General features: G+C 44.4%; 1 protein-coding gene across 1 annotated transcript; it reads right to left on the bottom strand.

Moving 5' to 3' along the window:
• Nucleotides 1-814: 814 nt before the first annotated feature.
• Nucleotides 815-9,841, bottom strand: LOC147021514 (cyclin-dependent kinases regulatory subunit 1). Its single transcript, XM_085891521.1, has 3 exons — nt 9,670-9,841; nt 4,174-4,301; nt 815-1,146 (listed from the first exon to the last, which is right to left on the bottom strand). The coding sequence occupies exons 1-3, from the start codon at nt 9,726-9,728 to the stop codon at nt 1,100-1,102; spliced, it is 234 nt and encodes a 77-aa protein (XP_085747647.1). The 5' UTR covers nt 9,729-9,841; the 3' UTR covers nt 815-1,099.
• Between the last annotated feature and the right edge of the window lie 1,223 nt (nt 9,842-11,064).

The following is an 11,064-nucleotide window of genomic DNA, read 5'->3' as shown; positions in this document are numbered from 1 at the left end:
TGGCCAGCAGAAATGTAAGGGAGGGGTATGGGGGGGGGAAGTCCAGTCCAGTCGATTGGGACCATACTCTGTGCAGAGCGTTGGTGCTGCCGAAGCAGTCTTCTTGGCTATTGGGCACAATCCTGGACAGGTCGCCACTCTGACGCAGGATACTTGAATGACTGTCATCCCAGCAAGCTGGTACTCATTTTGCCAACCTCAGAAGGATGGCAGGCTGAGTCAACCCCCTGGTGAATTAATTCAGCGGGAAATGAGGCTTGAACTCAGGACCCTCAGATCCCAAGCCACCACCATAACCACTGAGCAAACACCAGGCTATGTGGGGGGAAGAAGCACAGAAAAAGTAGAGGATGCAAGGCCAAAAAGACTACCAACCTGTCTGTGATGTGAAAGTGATTGGCCCACAAGCTCAGATTCAATGTTGGAGAGTTCAATAATCTTGAAGGCCTTGGTTTCCATGGCATTAAGCTGAGCAAGGTGTGAGGCAGGGGCACCAGCCCAGAAGGGAGAGCAGACATCTTTATATCATCGTACATACTTGTACCAAGTTTGGTCTGAATCCCTTCAGCAGTTCACAAGTTATTGCGGGAGTGCAAATCTGCTATGCATGCACAGCCAGACGGACAACCCAAAAACATGATGCCTCTGGCTTCTTCAGCATCAAAAACCCCCTCAAAAAAACCAATAATGATCCGTTAGCGAAAATATAGATCCAGCAAAGCACTCGCTTCCTGATGCAAAACAAAGATATTCATTGATTGCGCACCTGCCATTAATAGGAAGCACACATCAAATGACATGAGAAAAAAAAACAAAAAAAAAACAAACTTTTTATTTAACCTACAATATCAAGACTACAGAAAGAGTGGGATCAACAAAAAAAAAAGAAATTTTGTTTTGTACACAATGGCATATTTCAATCAAAAACCCAAACAAAATACGATTTAAAGTGAAATAATACACGTTCTGAACAAATGGTAGGTGCCCTGTAATGCGAATAAAAGCACGCACATGGGAAATACAAAAGGAAAAAGGCTTATAAATAGCTCAAAACAAGTGACAGGCAGAATTAGCAGCAGAGTGAACAGACTTCCAGGTGTCACTGCATTTTGGGAAGTGGTCGCCGGAACAGCAGAATGTGCGGTTCTAAATACGGGAGAAGAGGAGGAAACAAAAATTTAAGAGAAAATGAGTTGCAATTTGTGAAGCACAAAGGTGAGCATGAACCCCCAACCCTGACACCCTCCCCCTTCCACATCCCCTCCCCAAATCCACAACAAAATAAGAGTTGACACGCATGCACACCGGAAGGTAAGGTGGGGTAACTTGGACACCTTTTTGTTTTCGTCACGTTAACAAGTGGTTACAAGACCAGCCATGTGACACTTTTTCAAAATGGCCACTTAACATGGATGGTTGTGTTGTGTCTGGGAAGCTGAACTGAAAAGCTTTTATGATGTTAAATGTCTGCAGAGTTTTTAGGTAATGGAAAAAAAATGTACTGGTTACGAGTATAAAACGACGATGTCACATTTATTTTGTGCTTATTTGTTGATCGTATTTTCAGTAACTTTGTATTTTGGGGTAAGTTTGAAACTATGCTCAGTCCATCATCGTGCAGTTTGGACGATCCGATTTATACATCCACTGCAGATTGCCTGGAGAAACCCACACTTGCCTCTAAGCTGTCGAGCCTCAGTTCGAATCCCGACCTAGCTATAAACTGTCCTCCCAGCGTTTCACAGGCAGGGTGATTCATCAATGTGTGTGCCGTCCCTCAGATGAGCGTCAACACGGGAATCCCATCTGCCAGCATTCATTGGTGGATGTTAAAGACCCCATTGTGTCATCCGTGAAGAGTAGGCCAGCTATCTCTGGTTCCATGAACAAATTACAAATTCCTCTCAACCAGCACAGGGCATTACATCCGTGGCACAACTGCAACATCAGCCAATGATGCTACCCCGCAGCCTTGGGCTGCATGCGAATGAAGAAGACCAATCCAAAAGGATCCACTAGCACTGCAAACAGCATTCTAAAATGAGCTTCTGGGAACCACATCAGAGATCCACTGAAACGGAAAAGCCCTCACTCAACCACAGCTTGATTCAGCGAAACATTACGCTTACTCCTAAATTGAGTCGAGAGAAAGTGATCTTCACCCACTTGCAATTTTAGGATGACCCCAAAATAAACATCAAGAGAAAAAGGGTTAAATGCAGCCTGGCAACCTTACAGAAACTAAAGGAAGGAGAAGGTAACAGGAAGAATAGACCAGGCGTGAAGAGGAGGCTAAGAAAAAGGGTAAAGGTTAGAGAAAAGGGGGGGGAGATTATAGCTCAAGATCGTGATTGCAGAAGCAACTAGAACGGCTCTCGGTAGAACACATACCTCCACCAGGCTAAACACCTCACGTTTTGTTTCCCACCGAGCGGCCGGATCTGCATCCGGACCGAAACCTTGACCTTGTCACCTCCCTAACCCATCCACCTCGTTTTGTGTGAATCCATCCATAACCTTTTGAAAGATCGTTTTTGGCCCCATCTCTCAATGGTGAAGAATCACTTAAAAATTATCATATCCAGATTCAATCTTCACCAAAATTGAATCGATTTGTCCTTGTCACACCCCCAACGTGTCCATGAAGTTTTGCCTGTATCTGTCAATAATTTTTTGAGATATGGTGTTCACAGACAGACATCAAAAACAATTTTTTTTGAATCAGTTGCATTTTTTTAAATTTAAATTAATCAGCTCAGAGACAAAGACAGACGTGGTGAAAACAACCTCCATTGTCCTTCGTTAACGGAGGTAAAAAGAAGACAAAAGGAGTTGGAAAATTTGCTAAATTCAGATCGTGATCATACCTTCAGCATGGATAGAAAGACTCGAGGTTTATTTCGAACATGAAAGGATTGAATGTTATGTACTTTGGTATCTGGACCATCCTTCAGCACGCTGTTTTTTATATTTTTATTTTTGTACATGTACATAGTCGAGACTCGTGGAAGAGCAAGTATTAGTACACAGAACGGATCAGGACACAACTGAACAAAAGGAACAGTACAGAGAGAGGGGGAAACACCAACAGCAGAGTTAAAGGCCAAGATAGAGGCAGACTTGGACAAATACTGGGTGTAGGGAGGAATGAGGGGCAGGAGAGGACACAAAAGGTAGAGAAGATGGATACTTTGACCCAAACATTTTCAGAACTATGCAATTAGTTCAGGTAAATACATTCCTGTTTACTGGGTGGAGTTGGACATTGAAATGCTGCCCCCACTGCATGGCGTTGCTACGCACATAGTTCTAGGGTAATATTGACGTGTACTTTTTTTGGGATTCTACATGAGCAAGCAATAAATACATAGTATCTCTGGTTATCACAAGAAGGGCACTCGGTGGAGCGCATACCTCTGCCAGGCTGATTTGGTTTATGTTTTGTATCCCACTGATCGGCTGGATCTGGATTCAGACCTTAACTGAAATTTAATTGGCTTGTTTTGTCACTTAACCAACTCATCCCACTGGGTTTTGTCCAAATCTGTCCATAAAACTTTTTGATACATCATGCCATATATCGCTTCAGCCCCATCACTCAATGGTGAAGAATCGCTTAAAAAGATTATCGGATCCAGATGTTCACCAAAATTGCATCAATTCTTCCTCGTTACATCCCCAAACTGCCCACCAAGTTCTGCCTGAATCCATCGACAACTTTGTGAGATTTCCTGAGCAGGCAGCACTGCATGTCATTTTTGGCCCAATCTCTCAATAGTGAAAAAAATCGTTACTTAAAGTTCAGATCCGAATCCGGATCTTCACCAAAATATGATCTTTTCTTCCTTATCACAAAACCTCATCTTTCCACAAAATTTTGTCCGAATCTGTCCACTACATTTTGTTCGCAAACAAACAAACAGATACACAGGGGTGAAAACATAACCTCCATCCACCTTTGGTGGCAGAGATATTGAAAACAAGCCACAATGTATCTAGCGTTGACACAAAGTGGTTCTATTCTGTGTACTTTCTCTTTAATTTGCTTCGGAATGAAATAGTGTCAAAGTTACCCCACCTTACTTCATTCCACGGCAACGAGGGTACAAGAAAAAGCTTCTTATGAAGAACAAACAAAGTAGTAGGTCGGAGCTTGACCTCGGATCGTCTCACCTGGCTCATGGATCATGTAGTGACACCAACCTTGGCTTTGCTGCACCCCGATGCTCCGCCACTCCGTTTCAGACATCAGGTGAGTCTTGGGCACGAGCTTGGCTATATCCTTTGGTAACATCACATGCCTGAGCAGAACAAAAAAAAAAGATGGCAAGAAGTAAGAACTTTAGCAAATATTGCAGGAGAGTTTCATGACACACACGAGGACTGCATTCAATGTTTTTTTTTTGTTTGTTTTTAAAGCTTCCCCACCCTTTAATTTGCAGGGGTTTCCTTAGAAGCCGGTTACCGGCGACCCGCAGCCGTCTACTCAGAGAAAAAATGTCAAAGGTCGCCGCCGACTTACCTCAGCGCCAATTTTTTTTTTTTTTTTGTCACCACGAAATCTACACCCCCTGTTTTGAAATCCGAGAAATGGAATATGGTTTCCTCAATGAATGCTAGTTCATCTCCACTATTATTATGTCACACACTTACTTCAGATTGCTCACTGTACTCCACCATGTGCAGTATCATCTCCGTATTAATAACTAAGGTATGGCCCAAATGTTGCTAAATGACTTTTAAAGTGCTTAGATACTCCATCTTCCAGACACCTTGGTGTGCCCTAAACCATGGCCTTAAATTAATGAACCTTGTTTAAAAGCTGCTTGAAAAGCCTGGTGTTGGTGCAGTGGTTAGGGCAGCGGCTTGGGATCCAAAAGGTCCTGAGTTCAAGCCCCGTTGGGCCAGTGAATTAATACAGCAGGGGATTGACTCAGCCTGTCATCCTTCCGAGGTCGGCGAAATGAGTACCAGTATACTGGGCCGGTGTATACCCCGGTTAAAATAGGTGTACCATATCCCTGTGTCGTAAGAGGTGACCAGGGTTGCGTCAGGAAGGGCATCTGGCGTAAAACATGTGCCAAATCACTATGCGGATCATACGGATGATCCGCTGTGGTGACCCCGTACGGGAGCAGCCGAAAGAAGAAGAGTTTAAAAGCTGCTTGAACTCACTATACAGTATAGCTGAATTTTAGTCAACCAGTCAGTCAGTCATTATGTTAATGCAACTACATCCAGTACAGGCCTAACCACTTGTTTTAGTGGAGTTTTCCACCCCAACAGCATGATAATATGAGAACTATTTCATGTCAGAAATCGTGCTAGAATGCATCTCCAGCCATCGAGGATCTTCCGGCTTCCAGGGCCCTAAACGGGCCCTGGACCCCGGCCATACAGCTGCGCTCGCTTTGCTTGCAGTGATGGCAACCTGCTACTTTTTAATGGTAGCCTCCTACTCCAAAAAATAAGGAAACCCCTGAATTTGTGCAATTCCATTTATTTCAACCCAACTTTTGAGGGGGGGAAAAAAAAACGAGGCTATCTTGGGGTCAACTTTAAAGATTTACAAAATTTGCTTTCTTTAATGGAAGTCATTTTTTTAAAGTTCCATTTTCTAATATTGCCAAAATGAAGCTCTCAGAAGGTTTCAATCAGATTGGTTTGTTCGAGTTCTTATTTGAGCAGGAAGCTTCAGAGGTTGTCATGAAATTCTTCTGTAAATGGGATTTTAAAATGAGGTCACAACAGATATGTTCCATAAACTGGTTGCAGTGTTCAAAAAAAAACATTAACCAAGACCTGCTCCACCAATCCCTCGACAATATTAACCCCAACCCTCTCCCACAAATCCCCAAGGAAAGAATAGATAAACTAGAAGTGCATTCAGAGGAGCGCACACCTCTGCCAAGCAATGCCTGATCCACGAGAACATATCTGGCCCAATACATTTTTGAGATATGCTATATATCGTTTATGGCCCTATCAATGGTGAAGAATCACTTCAAAAATTCTAGTAGTCGGATCCGGATCCAGATCTTCACCAAAATCTAATCAGTTGGGTAACTGGAATGGCACTCGGTAGATAGAGTGCAGACAGTACAATTTACATTTTGTATCCCAATGGTCACCAAAATCTAATCAATTTGTCCTCGACACACACCCAACATGTCCACCAAGTTTAGTTCGAATCTCTCCACAACTTTTTGAGATATCGTGCTATATATCAGTTTAGCACAATCTCTCAATGGTGAAGAATCTCTTAAAAAATAAATAAATAAATCTAGTTTCTGATCCGGATCCAGATCTTCACCAAAATTGAATCAATTATTCCTCATCACACACCCAACCTGTCCACAAGTTTAGCCCGGAACCGTCCATAACTTTTACAGATATCCTGCTCAAAGGCAAACAAACAGACGCAAGGGTGAAAACGACCTCCGTCCAGCTTTGGTGGAGGAGGTAATGATCCAAATCGCAACACAAAAGCCTCAGTCGAAAGGACTTGCAATCCACGTGGAGCAGAAGTGATCGATGTTACTCGGACAATTTAGATCCAGGTGTGAAAATCTCTCCCCGTGACTAGATTAGCTCCAATTCTCGGGGTCCTTCCATTAAAAAGCATGGCAAGGATAGAGAAGAGGATGAGATAGAACAGGCATACAATGATGTCATGAAGCCAAGGCAAGAAGCCAGTTCTTTATAGATCAAATTATAAATGTCTACATCCTACGTACAACAAGACCACGTTGAATATCTACCACCCCAATTCATTTGCGACATTTGGCGAAGATGACAGTAAACACCACGACGAGGCAGGCAATTCTGATTCTGATGCACTACAACTCTGTTAGAGAGAGTTGATGCTGCCGAAGCACTTTCTTGGCAAGGGCAACACAAGGTGGTTTGCCATTGCCTTCCAAGCAGTCGTTCGGGCAGGAATTTGTAATTTGCTCAGGTTGCCGGAGACAGCTCGCCTACGCTTTGCGAAGGACACCGTGGGATCTTTATAACGCCCACCAACTAATTCCGGCAGACGGGACGCCCGTTCAACGTCCATCCGAGGGACAGCGCACACACAACGATGAATCACCCGGTCCGTCACGCACGAGGATGGCAGTTTATAGCTGGGTCGTGGTTCAAACCCAGGTTGGATGGCTTAGAGGCGTGTGCGCGTACTTTTCGACCATCCTGTCGGCTCTCTGCAAGTTTATACCGATTTGAATAAAGCACCAAGGGAATAAAAGTTAAATGAGACAGGAACAAAATGGGTAATTCTGCCCATTTCACCTGCAAATCCATCCAATAAAAGATATACATTCACATCACACCAAAGAACCCAGGAACACTTAAAAACAGCCTGCTAGTGTTGATGTTCAAGTTTGGGGTGAACAAGGTGGAAGGCAACATTGGTAAAACAGACACATATGGGAATAAAATGGGGAATACGGAGTCGGGGTCAAAAAGGATGGGTATAGAAACAGGGAGGATACGAGCGTGCACACGTGACCGAGCACAAAGCCCACAGGTCGCAGCACACTCCTACCTGCCGAGTCACCCCAGCCATACATTCAGCATCAAATTACTTTAACCTCTCTTTCTGACAGACAATTCAATGTTTCATCTGCTCTTTGACTTTTCCTTCATCTTTAACCATTGGCAATCCCCGATAGTTATATTATCCTCCACATCCATCTTGATGGATTTTTGTGTTTGTATACAGAAATCTAGACTCATAAATGAGTCAACAAAAAGATCGCACATGAGTGGCACAAAGGTGTGTGGTGTGGTCAGTGGGAGTGGAAGAGAGCATGTGTGGGTGTTGGAGAAAACACGAGGTGACGATGGGAAAAGGACAAGAGGAGGGGCACGAGATGACAGATACTGGGAAACAAACTACAGACGAGACAATAAAAGGTTTAGCTTAGAATTGAGAGGTAGCCAGGTGTGGGATCCTGGAAGACCAGGTGTGGGATCTTGGAAGAATGTGTGTGTAACCCAGGCAGGCTGGGGGTGTTGGAGGGATGAGAGGAAGGGAGGAGTGAGGCTATTGAAAACCAACAATCTGTTAACCTGCCTGGGTTGGTTGAGAACCGGGCATTGGGACTCGGACTCTCGCTGAGATATACAGACAACACAGAGTTTTGGGCTGGATCACCTCCAGGGGAGCAAGATGGGAAGCAGCTGCACCAGGTCAGAGACCTATACTCCACGATGCTTTGGATGAAGGCCTAATATGCACGAATGAACTCAATTGCTCTGCATGGAACACAGAAACGCTGGCCTATCCAGGGAGACAATTGGGTGATGTGGTTTATCCAAGTGAACTTGTGACAGATTGTGACATCTTATCAGAACTCCAGGAACTGCACCTCTTTCAAGGGGTTGGCCATCGAGGTAGGAGGGTAGGGTGAGGGGTAGGGTAGGGAAAGGAGTTGGAAGGGGATGGGATAGTGGAGGAGGTGGGGGGAAGGGGTGGGTTGGTAGGGGATGCGATGGGGGGAAGGGGTGGGTTGGTAGGGGATGCTGTGGGGGAAGGGGTGGGTTGGTAGGGGATGCTGTGGGGGAAGGGGTGAGTTGGTAGGGGATGCTGTAGGGGAAGGGGTGGGTTGGTCAGGGATGCTGTGGGGGAAGAGGTGGGTTGGTAGGGGATGCCGTGGGGAGAAAGGGTGGGTTGGGAGAGGATGCCATGGGGGAAGGGGTGGGTTGGTAGGGGATGCCGTGGGGGGAAGGGGTGGGTTGGTAGGGGAAGGGGTGGGTTGGTAGGGGATGTGGTGGGGGAAGGGGATGTGGTGGGTTGGGAGGGGATGCGGTGGGTTGGGAGGGGATGCGGTGGGTTGGGAGGGGATGCGGTGGGTTGGGAGGGGATGCGGTGGGGGAAGGGGTGGGTTGGTAGGGGATGTGGTGGGGGAAGGGGTGGGTTGGTCAGGGATACAGTGGGGGGATAGGAGGTGGAGTAGGGGAAGGGGCTGGAGTAGGGGAAAGGGTGGAGGTGAGGTCGGGGGTGGGGTGGTAGGGGATGGAAGGTGGGGTAGGGGAAGTGGCTGGAATCGGGGAAAGGGTGGGGAGGTGGTGTAGGGGTTAGGAGGGAGAGGGAGAATAGGGGTGGCGGTAGCAGGAGGGGTGGGGGTAGAGGGAACGGGATGGTTGGTGTCGGGGGAGGGATGGTTGGTGGAGGGGTAGGGCAGAGGGAGGGGGAGGGGTGGAGTCGAGTGGGGGAAGGGGAGAGGGCTCAAAAGCCAATACTATTTGTTGAAGGTTTGAGTTAGAACATTTGACTTTTCTCTGCATTTCCATAATGGAAGATACGTCACGGAACGAAGTAATCCTATTCTCTCATGAAGTAAATTACGATTTTCCTTTTTCTAACCCTAACCCTTATAAACCAAATCCAGCGGCGGCTTTACACCGATTCATCGATATCTGATACAAATATATAATTAATGAAAACGACTCGATATCTCTTTCCGATTTATCCAGTGTAAACAAACGCGTCGTGGAAACACGACGGGGAAACAAGTTAAATCGAAAAATCGACTTGCTGATGCTCATGTTCGGGGTTGGGGACTTTCAGCCAACCGAGGTGGAGAAAATACTTTTTCGACTTTATCAAGATTATACGTTTTCCCGAAGTATTGTTTGTGGTATAAATGTTCCCCAATCGCTCACCTGTATTCGTACTGCTCGTCCGTATACTTGTCCGAGTAATATATCTGTTTGTTAGACATCTCGTAGCATTCGGGTCTCCAAAAAAAAAAAAAAAAAACCCCCACAAACCAACAAAATCTAACGACCCCTTCCAACTTCAATTTGAATTCTATGGCGGATATCTCTCATTGGATGAACCAAGTCAGCTGATTCGCCGTCGCCGTTCGATAAGCTTGCGTCATTGGTCGGTTTTAGTCACGTGATATACAGTCGTTTGAAGTCACATGATCAATTTTTTTTTTTGCCTTGCGATCAATATCACTTCTTCCCACTTATACGACTTTCCAGTCAGAAATATGACTAAACAACTGTTGTTAGTAAAAAAAAAACCTATAAATAAATAACACTATTTTTTTTTTAACTCTGTTGTATCTTGCAGAAACGTGCACGCAAAAACGTAGTGACGTCACTTCTTGAGTAACTGATAACGAGAAAGCGCACACTTACTAACGCGAGAGATCGCTGAAGGCTTTTCATTCAGAGATTGTAATGTATGGAATGCCTTGCATATGGTCCACCTGCAAAGGTAGTAAGTTGGTGATTGGATACGTGTCATGATTGTGTTGTCAGTGAGACAGGAGGTCGTCAAAAGGTGAATGTGCTGTGTTCATTCCTCACTCGACAACCATGTGGCTGATCTCTGTTTCACACTTTTACAATCATCCATCATCATCATCCCATTTTAAAAATATACTACTAACTAGGTGCAGCCAAATATTTGGATTTGTGTTGCCAAAGGACAATGCAGCCAAACTTTGTTAAAAGGACAAAAAAAAAAAAACGTGAGAGAATGTATTCTTTAAGAATCGTAGCAGGGCAAAAAGCTTCTTCTTCTTCTTTCTTCTTCCTTCTTCTTGTTCTTCTTCCATTTATTATTATTGCCCTTCTTCTTCTTCTTCCATTTATTATTATTCCCCTTCTTCTTCTTCTTCCATTTAATATTATTCCCCTTCTTCTTCTTCCATTTATTATAATTCCCCTTCTTCTTCTTCCATGTATTATTATTTTCCTTCTTCTTCTTCCATTTATTATTTTTCCTCTCCTTCTTCTTCTTCTTCTTCCGATTATTATTATTCCTCATCTTCTTCTTCCATTTATTATTAATCTCCTTCATCTTCTTCCATTTATTATTATTCCTCTCCTTCATCTTCTTCTTCCATTTATTATTATTCCCCTTCTTCTTCTTCCATTTATTATTTTTCATATCCTTCTTCTTCTTCCAATTATTATAATTCCACTTCTTTTTCTTCCATTTATTAATCCTCTTCTTCTTCTTCCATTTTTATTAATCCTCTCCTTCTCCCTATTCTCCTTCTTCGCTCCTTTTGGGGGCATTGAACTGTATTTCAGACTTGA

Source organism: Eptatretus burgeri, chromosome 8 (assembly GCF_056783735.1).
Source record: "Eptatretus burgeri isolate ZD-2024b chromosome 8, Ebu_testis_v1, whole genome shotgun sequence".
Classification (NCBI taxonomy): Eukaryota; Metazoa; Chordata; class Myxini; order Myxiniformes; family Myxinidae; genus Eptatretus; species Eptatretus burgeri.
The sequence above is the reverse complement of the archived record's forward strand: the minus strand, read 5'-3'. Positions and strand labels throughout refer to the sequence as shown.

Excerpts from the sequence above, each read along its gene's own strand:
- LOC147021514 (XM_085891521.1), bottom strand. The coding sequence starts at position 9,728 with ATGTCTAACAAACAGATATATTACTCGGACAAGTATACGGACGAGCAG. Across the intron at positions 4,302-9,669 it reads GACGAGCAGTACGAATACAG|GCATGTGATGTTACCAAAGG; the intron begins GTGAGCGATTGG and ends TGTTCTGCTCAG. Across the intron at positions 1,147-4,173 it reads CTACATGATCCATGAGCCAG|AACCGCACATTCTGCTGTTC; the intron begins GTGAGACGATCC and ends TCCCGTATTTAG.